This window comes from Maylandia zebra, linkage group LG20 (genome assembly GCF_041146795.1).
Source record: "Maylandia zebra isolate NMK-2024a linkage group LG20, Mzebra_GT3a, whole genome shotgun sequence".
In the NCBI taxonomy this organism is placed as follows: domain Eukaryota; kingdom Metazoa; phylum Chordata; class Actinopteri; order Cichliformes; family Cichlidae; genus Maylandia; species Maylandia zebra.
The window spans coordinates 27,939,830-27,952,498 of NC_135186.1; the positions used below are offsets into that span (position 1 = coordinate 27,939,830).

A 12,669-nucleotide genomic window follows, 5' to 3' on the forward strand; every position below is an offset into this window, starting at 1 on the left:
TTTGTATATCCGTTAGGGTTAAATACTCACTCAAAAGAGGTTGCAACATTTGTTTTGACTGCTTCATCTGGATGTGGTCTCCTAAGCAACCCACTGATCGCCACCATTTCTCAAGATCTCCCAGCCATTCAGTCCTTCTAGAAAATAAACAAATAAATAAATAATAGTAATAGTAATGGTGTTTTAAATGTTTTGGATTTATGTGAAAATGAATCATACTACTATGTTAAGTAAAGTTCATTTTATGGTTACTTACCTTCTCCATTTGGATTCTTGAGGAGATTTCTTTTCTGTTTGGACAAGAAATAAAACAACTTCCAGTCCTGTTTTTTTTTGAAAAACTACAGATGGGATACCCTTCTCTTCTGCACCTTTTTCTCCACAAAGATTCGCTGTCAATCACTTCCTTCCACTGATGGCATACTAATTGACAAACACAAACCACCTGACAGGCAGGGACATTTAGGAAGATCTCCTCCAGGACCTTAAAAAAAGAGAACAAAAACAGAAAGATAAAGAGAGCACACGGAGACAAGGACAAAATATAAACTGTTAGAAAGAAGTCAGTGATGTACACTAGTAAATGCATAAGGACTGAAATGTTAAGTGCATCATGTGCCGTTCCCAGCAGCCAGAGTTTATAACAAAACAACTAAGAATGTTTCAAGGTCACTGGATTCTGCCCTAACTGGGTTTTATTAAAAAGGACATTTTTAAACCTAATTTGAGGAGATGTCTGTAAATCAAATCGAAACTGGGAGCTGCTTACAAGGGAGAGAAGCTTGATAGCTGAATGCTCTGACTCACAATTTGCTTTTGGAAACTAGGAACCAAAAGCAAACCTAGAATAGAAAGACCTCCACTGGGATGATATATTATAATGAGGCCTGGTCCCAGTAAGTATTACTGTTGTACAATTTTGGATTCAATGGAGGTCTTTCATGGAGCTTTTTGAACAGCCTAATAATAAGGAATTACAACACAAAAAGACTACAGTAGTGCAGATTACTACTATTTACAAACCACGTTGGGTGTGACTGCTATCAGAACTGAAATCTGATATTGCAAAGAGAAGTCGAAGCGACAACAGTCTGACACATTTTAGACTCCTTAAAAACATGAATCATACGAATCTTGGTGCACTATTACTATTACTCCACCCAGCAAAGTGGGGGTGAGATATATCATAATTGTACCAATGTTCGCCTGTATAAAATATTATCCTAGCAATGTTTATATTTAGTTAGAAACAAACTTTCTGGGGTCATTGGGGGGTTTGAGGCATTACTTTCCCAGCCAAAATACAGGAAAAGCATTTATTTCCAACTAAGAAGTTTTGTTTTTGTTTTTATTAAGTGCATATTTTCCTTTTTAAAGAGTGGTGTCTTGGGCAAAATGTTTGGCATTTACATTCAACTGAATGTAAAACCACTAGGCGTGGTTGCATTACTCGTCCAGCCAGCAGCTGACTGTGACTGGGGCCTAAAAGTAAGTGCTGGTGAAAACACAATAGAAGTAATTAAGGTGCATATTTTTATTCTTCACTCTAACCTCAGTAGTGGGTCACTATAACAATGCGTTTACATCACTACAGAAAAAAAAAGAGTTTGTTTTCTGTAAATGAAAAATAACAAATTTTAAGATCATTCGAAATTTCGACCTAACTTTTTTAAGAAGCAAGCTTCGGCATGAGGCAGCCCCTTCGGTTTGACATAAATAACTGATGAGGGAAAAATGTTATTACTTGTGGACAAATATGGACTTTTTGTATCAAAATGTGCGAAACAGCAGAAATATTCTAAGTTGTAAGTTCTGAAACAAAGAAAAATAAAAATGTTACAATTATGCACGATCGTAGTTCTTCTGTATCTACTGCATTGCTATGTTTTGTCTGTCCCTCCTTATGAGGATCGTCTTTTCGTCTTCATTGCGGTTTGATGAGAAGTTTTACTTTCCTACAGGAATTTAATATCCAAACGAGGCAGGTTGATGTCAGATTTTGTGTATTTGTGGATAAACTGCCATGATCGATTTCCGGTGTATTGGAGATTTTGCGACTGCGGTCAATTTTGCGCGAGGAGGATAAGGTGACTAAAAATGCAATTAACGCGGTTTTTGTTTCTGTTAACCTGATCGGTTCTATATTTCCAAGTAACTTTTAGGGACTCTTACATCTGCATTGAAAGATGAGGCTGACGCTGTTGCAGCTGCTGAAGACTTCTTAGGCGGACTTTGGTCCGGGTCGGAGCTGCTGCTTTCATCCATAGTGCTCCTCACGTCTTCGACAACCAGTCCAGTCCATTAAAATGCTCGGTCCTCTGCCGAAAGAGTCTTAAGTAAAGGGAAACTGAAGTGAAACAGACGCCTAGATTTCAATTAGTCAACTGACGTGGTTTCCAGTAAATTTCATCCCAGAGCCCGTTAGTCATCCCGAGCAGGCAGAGATAATGCTGTGACTCAGGGTTCCAGTATCTTTTACATTCATCCAGAAAGTGAAAGAACTGCGTTTGTTCATGGAGCGACATACAAATGCCTTCGGGGTTGTGGCAGGAGGGGCATCCACTATGAATATCTGGCAAATCAAACATGCTGAAATACCCGCACTTGTGAGTCAGGGCCAAAAGAACGCGATTCTTCTATTTCTGATAAAAACAAAAGAACGCTAAAAAGAAAGCAAGTTGACTATTTTCTTGGCTACAACAAAGTAAAGACAGTTCATACCAAAAGCATGACAAAAAAGGTGTTTTGGTTCTTTTTGTGTTTTTAAATAAAGGGGCAATAATAGTTCAACAACATGAGAGATAGATTTTAATCATATGGCATTTAAACATAGGTGCATTCATGTCTTCAGTCACACAGGCACTGCAGTTTTTGTACAATACAGTACAGAGAACTCTGTTATAAATTACACCCAATACCAAAAATAAATGGATACCAAAGAGCCGAGGACACCGGGGAATTAAGATGGTAGCCATTGATTTTGGTGTCACATCAGAATTTTAAGCAGGCCGCGACCCAGTCCATAGACACAGATTAATCCAGTCTGTGATGATTTTATTCCTCTCTGCATATTTAAATGAATATAAACACAAAAAAGTAAATTCACAATTTCTGCGTAACAGAGACTTGAATCCATGTCGTATCTAAAACAGAGTTTTATCCATCTTCTGTTAAACAGTCAAGAGGTGAGTCTTTTTGGTCAGCGGGAGAGTGCTCCTATGTGTCTGCATCAATCCTGTGAGCTGTAAAGTAGAAATAACATCCACAAAGTCAGATCGGGCACGCCGAGATGGCAGATAGCCTAGCACGGTATATCTTAACAGACATTTTCAAATAAATAAAAAACAAATAAACAAACAAATAAAAATCTCATGTTTAACATATCAAAAAGACTTTTAGATTTGATGTAAATTTACCCTGCAGTCTAAAACATCTAAAACTAGGACGAGTAAGACAGAAAACAAAAGTATGAATCTGCAAGTATGTTAACTCTATAGAAATTGTGGAAATGCTGGTACTGTACTCACTTCCGGCCACTTCGTTTGGTACATCTTGCCAGTACTGGGCTGGACCCTATTTTGCCTTCTGAGCTGCCTCGATTCTTTGTTGCATAGATTCAATAAAGTCTGGAAACGCTGCTCAAAGATTTTGGTGCATACTGATGGCATTACATTTACATATTACAGGAAATACCTACAAGTTTATAAACTCAGCAACAGATTTGGACCAGAGTAAACAAACTATAGGTTTGAAAACATCCTAAAACTCTTTAGACCAGGCAAAGGTTTTCCAGTCTTCCTTTGTCCAATTTTGGGCTGGTCTGAATTGCAGCCTCAGTTCCCTGTTCTTAGTGGATAGGAGTGACACCCAGTGTGGTCTTTTGCTGCTGCTTCAAGTTTCAAAGAGCTGTGCATTCAGAGATGCTCTTCTCCATACCTTGCTTGTAAGCAGTGCTCAATTTAAGTTGCCACTGCCTTCCTATCAGCTTGAATCAGCCTGACTATTCACGTCAACATGCCATTTTCACCTAGAGAACTCACTCTCACTTATCTTTTTTTAAACACCAGAGATGGCTGTGTGGGAAAATCCCAATGGATCAGCAGTTTCGGAAACACTCAGTTCAGTCAATTTGGCACAAATAAATATGCCACCTTTCTCCCTCCCATTCTCCTCAGCAGGTCATCGTGACCGTGTCTACATGTCCGAATGAGATGAATTCCTGATATGTGACTGACTGTTAAGATAATTTGCATTTAAAAATGACTGAAGAGGTGTACCTAAAAAAGTGGCCAGTGAGTGCATAAGCATACTGTCCAAAGGACTTACATTGCTTTGGTATCCTGAGTGACTCCGTGTCTCCTGACAGGACTTGATGCATGACCCCGCGGAATTGATAGAGCACCTTCAGGCTCTTCTCCTCCCCCACACAGGGGTCGTAGAAGCCAGGGAGTCCTGACTGGAAAGGGAACACAAAGTCATGCAGCACTGCCAAGAGACTAACGTAGCGAGCCGTGGATGTCAACTTGTGAGGCTACTCTATTTTTCTGCAGGAAAACACTTAATTCTTAAAAAATTATTGGAATAAACACTATACTTGTAAAACTGACTTTTCAAGTGTTACATTTTGAGTTTGAAAGTCTTGACTTATTACCTTGGTAGCCTCAGTGAGGATGAGTTTTGAGTCTTTCACCAGACACTGCAGTGGCACGGTCACATCAATGACCTTTGCCCTCTCGTGTTTTCTGCTGTTGTCTGTGACGAACTTGCCGTACCAAGCGTTGAGGATAATGAGACCTGTTTAAGTAAGCAGCATCAACATTAAAACCTTTCTTCTGCAATAAAACATCAATAAAACACCCGTTTAGTATTAAGAGTTCAGAAAACCAAGGTTGACTATTAAACACAAATCTCTATTTTCACAGTTTGAACGTTATGTGCCAGCAGTTGCAGCTAAAGAGTCTGTGAAGAGACCAGTGAACTTTTTTTTAGTCATTTGTAAAAGTAATTTTGCAAGTGCGCAATAAAAAGACATAAAAACACCATAATTCATTTTAATCACAGGCTGCATAAACAACACTGTAACCATTTATGAGTGCGGTCAATTAAATAGAAAAGAGCAGCTGCATGCCTGTCACTACACGCACACACACACTGTTATTAACTGTTACTTTATAGGCCTGAAGTCTAAAGGACCGCCGATGATACTAAAAATCAAACAATCTCAACTGTGACAGGTGTCATAAGGCAATTATCGCTCGTCAAACTCCCAAAGCTGAAAATTGTGCTGTCTGCTCAAAGCTTTTTGTTCCTCTGCTTATCAAAGACAAACTAACAAAGAAGACTAATTATCACCAGCGAAAAAGAAAGTAGCAGGGTCACAAAAATCCACTAAAAACTATAGTTCTTTATTAACTGTTTTAGCTTAATTTAAAAAGAAATTGGTGTGAACAATGCAAGTTACCTGATACTCAAAGGAAAGTCGGTTTTAGTGAACCTCTGAAGAAGATGATTACAGTGTTTTCTATGTTTTTTTAAGTGTGTGGTAGGAATTATCAACAAGTGAAAACAGAGATTTTTTTTCTTTTGCTAATAAAGGATTTTTTTCTTTTGATGTAGCCAAACGCTGCAATATGTGAGAATTTACACTTTGTACTGAGCAAAACTCAAGCTGACATCAATAGATTTCGCTCAAAATGTAAAAAAACAGCTCTGAATCCAAAATAATTATATTTTTTCTTAACAATCGGCTAAAAATAACATTATTTTCAGGATACCGCTTTCTTCAAATATTACTAATCTTACCCATCCGAGCCTCCTCAGCTTCAATAATCCTGCGCACTGACTCCTGCATGAGCAAGACCTTTAGATATGAAAAGAGACACAAATAATGAGGTTTTACATTGTGTGGATTAAACTAATGAATTTGACTAATGCTCTGCATTTTATCTAATCCCATCTCTCTCTACTGGCAAGAATAATACTGCTTGACAGACACAACACCTGCATCCCTTATCTAACGTTGACAACAACGCAGGATTGGCACCGCAGCTTGTAAAATACTCACAGCAGCTTCTGCCTCCTGTTTCTTTTTGGCTATATCAGAGGCCGAGCTCTCCCTTTGCTTCTCCAAATCTCTGTTGAGTTCAAAGATAAATGGAGAAATAAAATGAGCTCATAAAATCTGCCCATAATAATACATGTGGCGCTACTTCCAATAACACCGCTTGCGTGAAACAACTAAGGTAAAGAAAGTTTCTTACTGTTCCTTCTGGGCCCGCACATATGGCCGAATAATAAGCTGCTGCATGGCGAGGTAGAATACCAGTGGTCCCACTGTGGCGTAAAATACAGCACTAGGCAGGAGTTGGTCAGTCAGGTGAATAGGGAAGAAATACGTCTGGCTGGCTCTGTTAAGTCTGTGGATACAGAGTTGGTTTTAATATTTCTATCTATAGTCATATGCCTGAGGTTGAAAACACAGCAAAGTGAAAACACTGCAGAACTCCAGGTCAAGTGGGAGAGTGAGCTGTGCGCTGTTTCTCAGATGATTAATTTATGTGATGTGCTCTCCTTAAGTCTGTCTGTGTCTAAAAATAAAATGTAAGCTGTACATACACTTGCTTTTAAATCATACCCCAGGAACACCTAACATCATATTGTATTGAATCCTGTGTTAACATGTGCAGATACACACTCCCAATTTGTGAAAAAAAGGAGAAATGGCAACAAGAAATTGAGGGAAACTTGGGAAACTCCAATGAATGGGAAATTGGAACAACAAGTTACACTTACTTAATCTTGAGGGAGACACCTTGGGGCACTCCCACGCTGACTGTGGCCCCCAGGACACTGTGTCGACTGATCTTCCTCTCGGCACCGTATTCTACCACAGTCCCAAAAAACCCTGATCTGCACCAAAAGCGCAAAGTTACAACCACTCTACCCATCATTTACTTTAACAGGCCAGTTCCCTGCACAACAATTATCCCACCCAAACTTCATTTAATAGAAACATTAATCACTCTAGAGTTTTACACCAGAAAAGCAACGTTAATATGACCTACAACAGGGGTTCCATTATGAACACATATTGCTCGTTAACAACATACTTTACTGAGCCCTTAATCTTCGTCTGGTCTTCATCCTGAAACTTGTACTGGTAGCTCATCATCATAAAAGTGTGAGGAATGCCAAGCTGCAGAGATAAAATGTGAGCGTTAATCTTGGTGATACTGTGATAACCGGCTGTGATTTTCAGTTAAATATCACTCCTGGCTCCTGACCTGCATTGCGAAGGTGAAATGGCTGCTCTTAGTGTCCCTCACTATGCTGGTGTTCATAGAAGACTGGATCCCCCAGCGCCACTGCAGGTACCCCATAGTGTTCTTGTCTAGGTGACGGGCCAGCACCGTGGTGAACCCAGGACGCACGCCTCGAGATGAAAACTGGAGCCCGCACTGAGCAGTCACAAAGCTGAGAAAACACGCAAAATAAAGAAATCGGTGAAATTGTTCACGTTGTTGCAAAAATATCGAGGATTGACTTGTTTTTCTCTAGCACTTCTAAGCATACAATCGAGGCGTCAAGTTGCGGAATATCTTCATTCCGAGGAAAGGTCCGTGAGTGTCTCCGGCTCCCAACTCTACCTGTTTAAACACAGACAGCAAAAACGTCTCACATCTTAAAATGTCATAGCGTGTTATTAAAAACCCACACACGCCTGTTTTGTGACAAATCCCAGCAATTTACAGTACTAGGGAGTGTGCAATGCCCACTGAAAACACAGCATACCTCTCCCCACCCCTTAGCTGATGTGACTCTTCTCAAAGCCAGGTTAATAGAGCCGCCTCCGTTTCCATTGTGGGTTGACAAGGATCCAGACAGAATGGCTGTGTCTTTTGTAGTGAGAGGAGCCTGCAGTAGAATACATAAAACTGTGAGTCCTGTTATTCGCATCAAGTCAAACATCTTTCCCAAAAGCCATCACAGACTCATTGGCATCTCTTAATCCAATATATAGAAGAGCAAGAATCCTGGGGCAACCAGTTACCTCTATAGATTGTGATATGTGCATTTTGTTGATTTCCACATGTGGGACTCCACCTCCAACCATATCTTCATAGTCCTCTTCATACCGGTCAAAAAGGTCTGTGGCGTCAATACCCACACTAATCGTTCCCTGTGAAATTATCACGAATCGATACAGTGTTTATTGAAAATTCATAAAAAATGCACACCATTCCTGGGTTTTATTCACTTCAATGCGAGGTTTCTTATCTTCCCTCAAACATACCTTTGGGTTGGTCCTTTGCTGAAGTCTTCTCTCCTCTCGCTCTTTCTGAAGACGCTCATACTCTTCTCGAATCTCTGCAGGGGTTCTTTTCCTTTCCACCACCTGCAGGCAGAAGATATGTTATTTGAATGTAAACCGAGCAGAACTGACTGGTTGCAGATACAGGTTTACACTTGGAAACATAAATAAATAAAAATAATTATATAAATCACTCTCCCATATATTCTTCCTCTGTAAATATTTGTTCTTTCTGCATCATACTTTGTACAGTCCAGCATTATTAGATGAAGACAAAGGTAGAACAGTTTCACACAAAGGCACCAACGCTACATTTTTTAAGGATGTTATTTTTTAATGCGTGCCTCTTGATGTTTCCATCAGCTTTCTCAAGATGTCGATATCCAGCTAAGAGATATTTGAACACTAACAAAGACAGGAGGCTTTTTCTTTTTGAATTTCTGAATATTGTTTTGCCAACTTGCAATGAATATGGTCAGAAGTTACAAGGTACTTTTGACTGCTCCCTTATTTCCCATGGGGTTACCACTGCAGACGGATCCACATATTTGATTTGGAACAGATAAGACTGGCACTGGAATTACACTAGCTTGTGAACCCCTGAAGACTGAGTTTGTGTTTTGGACCATGCATCTTTTCTATGAAAGACACAGACAAACCACAACACCACAGAGTTCTGAAAATTTAATTACAAAATTTACTCTACGCTTGGTTTTGACTAGCAATGCATGTCATATTTATCATGAATTCAATATACAGTATTTTAAGAATGAATAAGTTGACTCTTGTAATCGGTATTGTCGAAATTCAGAACGCTACAGAGCTGGTATTGAAGTTTTTCGCACGTGAAAAGGAAGTTATAGGTGTGTCAGTGTATATTACTTAATAGCAAACAATAGTTCAACACAACGACCATTCTTTCTAATTATGGATGTGATGTATGCTTCAGTGGGAAATCAACCGTGTAGGTACATTGTAACCGCAAACCCCTCTGAAACCCTACGATGTAAAGACCATCATAACCTGACATGCACCTCCCTCCCCGTAATTACATGCCACGTCAACACAGCCCATAACTAGTGATTATCATTGATTCTTTCTATTCATTTCTAGCTACTTTTTCACTGCAATTTATTTATTTATAAGTGAGAGGATAACAATCATTGCCTCAATATAAGGAATAATAATCACAGTATCAGATTATTAGGAATCTCAAATGTCAGCAATTTCCTGGAATGAGACTGCAGAAACTATTTTAACTGATTGTACAAAACTTGAGGGATAAATATGTTTGAAGACACCAGACATTGTGGACCCAAGGGAGAAAAAAGTCTATCGTTGCTGGCACTGGATGTAAAATATGACCACAAGGCACTCAATCAATCAATGGATCACACAGAACAATAAATGCTGGCAGCGACCTCAGCCACTCAACATAGGATATGTCATAGGCACTGAAGACTTCTAAACAAGTCACAAGTCACTGAGAGACTCACCTCCCATCCTTCAACATCAAGTCCTCGCTTGCCATAGATATCATAGATGGCACGTGCCTGAGGGTCACTGAGCACTAGAAAGAGATTCAAAATATAAACCATCAGTATGCTTTCTCTACGTCAAAACATACTCAAGAGCATCAGCAGTTCAACACAGGGTTGAGAAAGGAATCAAAAGGAAATGGGATCAATACTCTTCTTACCTTCATAAGCTTCGTGTACAAGGTTAAAAAGGTGCTCTGCTTGTCTCTTTAGTTCAGGATCCCGGTGTTTGTCTGGGTGATAGAGCATGCATAATCGTCTGTATGCCGCCTTCAGCTCCTCCTGCGTAGCCTGAAGGGAAAAAAAGAGAGCACAGCATAGTTACAACATAACATAACGCGGATTAAAAATTGTTTTTAAAAATGTAATCTAGCCTACCATTACCCCAGCATATTTTATGTTTTAAAATCACTCGGAGTGATATTTTTATAACCGATTCGGAATCAGTTTTTACCTTCCTTGCTTAAGAATGTGGAAATTATAATAACATTTATAGTTCAGTATACTTATACACTTTAGCCTGCCAGCAAATGGTTTTCTTTTGCATAACGAATTTTCAGATAAACACGATGCTTTTTGCTGCTACAAGTAAATAATCACGACCAAAAACGTCCGATTCCTGCAGACTTAAAAAGTCCATCTATACTATAATCAGCACTGCGTGTTGCATGCTGCAGCTCCGAAGTTACATTAGCTACTTAGCACTCTCCAAAGTACATGACATACATGTGAAATTGAAAATAAAACAATTGCCAGTCCGGAAACATCAGCTCTTAGATTGCCACATAAACACACCGATTCTCTGTCCTGCACAAGCAACATATTACGCTGCCAAAGCTGTCACCCACGACCCTTCTGTGCTCACTGAAACAACCGAAGAGTTAACCAATGTCGAGGGTCACTAGTTAGCTGCCTAGCTAATGTTTCATCTATGTTTGGGAGCAACGCTTTAATAACAGCAGTATAAAGTTTATAGGACGACCGATGCTGAATCCGCACACGCAATCATTCAGATCCCAGCTGCATATTGTACCTCTCTTCTGACATTTAGCAGGGAATAATAATCATCACTGGCGAGCTCATCATCGTCTAAGGGAGACGCCATGTTCACACCCGGTCATCTCTTCTTTGTGCCACTTATGTCGCTCCAAGTCTCCTCTTCGCGCTCTGTCGCCCCCTGGTGTTGGGATGAGCGACAACTCCGCGGCCGTTTCCTAAATGCTGACACATTGCGACGCGGTCCTGTGCATATTTAAGTTTGAATTCATTAATTGCAGTTGATGTGCTTATGAGGAATAATGCGTAGGAAAGAATTATGAAGTAACCCGGCTTTTTTTTGCTTTTGTTTTGTTGTTGTTGTTTTTGCACTGCAGCCATCCGCGAATTTACTTTAAAGTTACTTTAGTGTTCATTCAACCTGATTTATTTTATTTCAGTTTTGCAAATGATACTATATAATGGCTAAATAACGTGCAGGGGAGAAATATTATGTATATACACCGAATGTTCTTTTTTATGTGAGAGAAAATGAATATTGCTCATTTTAGAGGAAACGTGTATGCCTTAATTCTAAAGGGATATTGCCTGCATCACATTCAGCTATAGAAGCAATTAAGGCAGGGGGTGAAGAAAATCACATTAGGTCTTTCATTAATTACTCTCCTCGCAATAACAACAAGCCGTTGACTGCACGAGGCGCAGCAGCAGGCAGCAGAGGAGCTGTTCTTTCAGCACCACCTCAAACTATACACTGCATTTCAACGCTGACGGCCAGCAGCCTGTTAAAGGCTGTCCTTGAGTGGAGTGCCGCAGTTGAAGCGATTAAGCACAGTGATCTGTAATTAGATTGCCTCTAGCCATTTAACGTATATTGTCAAGTATGTGTGATTGCGCCATAATGATAGCAGTTACAAGAAAATCCTCCGTGGCATGTAGCGGGTAGAGTTAAAAGTTAACTCTGGACCAGAAACAGCTGTTTACATGGACTCCACCGCCGGCAGCCTCCCTCATGGTGAAACAAGAGGTGGTATCCACATCTCCTGGAAATCAATGCGGTTTTCAGTATTGTGGTGAAATCATTTAGACAGGCCTACAGGGGAAAAAGTAGTCTGCAGGCTCCCCAATGTAAACGGACACATGATTGACAGTCTGCGCAGAGAACTGTCCAATATGTCTCAAATGCTTTATCATTTGTTTCTTTACAGGGCTGCATATTTGTCTTCAACTCAAACTCGGTGTCTTAAATACGGGAAAATGAAACTTAAAACAAAGTGCTCCATGATGGATGATTATGGAAAATTCTCTCTCTTTTTTCTTTTCTGAGGCTGAACCTCCAGTTATTAGTTGTACGAACCAGCTCGTGTCTCCAGTATCAGATTAGATAAGCAGACTTTGATTAAAAAACAATTAATGAAGAACATTAGACACTTAATTTCTTCTAATAACTGGTTTTGCGTCACTCGGAAATGACAGTGTAAAACAACTTGGGTGGGGTGGCTCAAAAGGGAAGCATTTAATATTCACAGTCTAATCAGTTTCTAAAAAAATAAATAAATAAAGAAGGAAAATTATGAAAGCAACCTGCCAGACATTAAAGTTTTCTTTCCCTTTTTATAATACTGTCTTTTAAAGACCAGCATTGCCTCTGAGCTGTAAAAATATATTAAATAAAAATATTTATATTTTAAAAAAACCCTAACAAAATACGGCTGGTGGTGCCAAGGTGAGGTGAGATGTGTTGTTTTTCATCCCGGAGCCTCTCTGTCAGTCACCGCCTCACAGCCAATGATAAGTTCGCCTCGGTCGGACCGACTCGCCGCT

The 12,669-nt window shown here is 39.7% G+C and overlaps 2 protein-coding genes across 2 annotated transcripts; both read right to left on the reverse strand.

Annotated features, from left to right (window-relative positions):
• Positions 1-35: 35 nt before the first annotated feature.
• On the reverse strand, positions 36-2,555 carry LOC143414186 (F-box only protein 6-like). Its single transcript, XM_076877996.1, has 4 exons — positions 2,173-2,555; positions 372-484; positions 257-290; positions 36-137 (listed from the first exon to the last, which is right to left on the reverse strand). The coding sequence occupies exons 1-4, from the start codon at positions 2,263-2,265 to the stop codon at positions 129-131; spliced, it is 249 nt and encodes an 82-aa protein (XP_076734111.1). The 5' UTR covers positions 2,266-2,555; the 3' UTR covers positions 36-128.
• Positions 2,556-2,795: 240 nt separating this feature from the next.
• dnajc11a (DnaJ (Hsp40) homolog, subfamily C, member 11a) lies at positions 2,796-11,018 on the reverse strand. The gene is made up of 16 exons (XM_004546314.4): positions 10,883-11,018; positions 10,011-10,140; positions 9,808-9,881; positions 8,294-8,395; positions 8,051-8,179; positions 7,792-7,914; positions 7,573-7,646; positions 7,284-7,473; positions 7,110-7,195; positions 6,793-6,909; positions 6,261-6,416; positions 6,065-6,134; positions 5,803-5,860; positions 4,652-4,794; positions 4,327-4,456; positions 2,796-3,242 (listed from the first exon to the last, which is right to left on the reverse strand). The coding sequence occupies exons 1-16, from the start codon at positions 10,952-10,954 to the stop codon at positions 3,217-3,219; spliced, it is 1,680 nt and encodes a 559-aa protein (XP_004546371.1). The 5' UTR covers positions 10,955-11,018; the 3' UTR covers positions 2,796-3,216.
• Between the last annotated feature and the right edge of the window lie 1,651 nt (positions 11,019-12,669).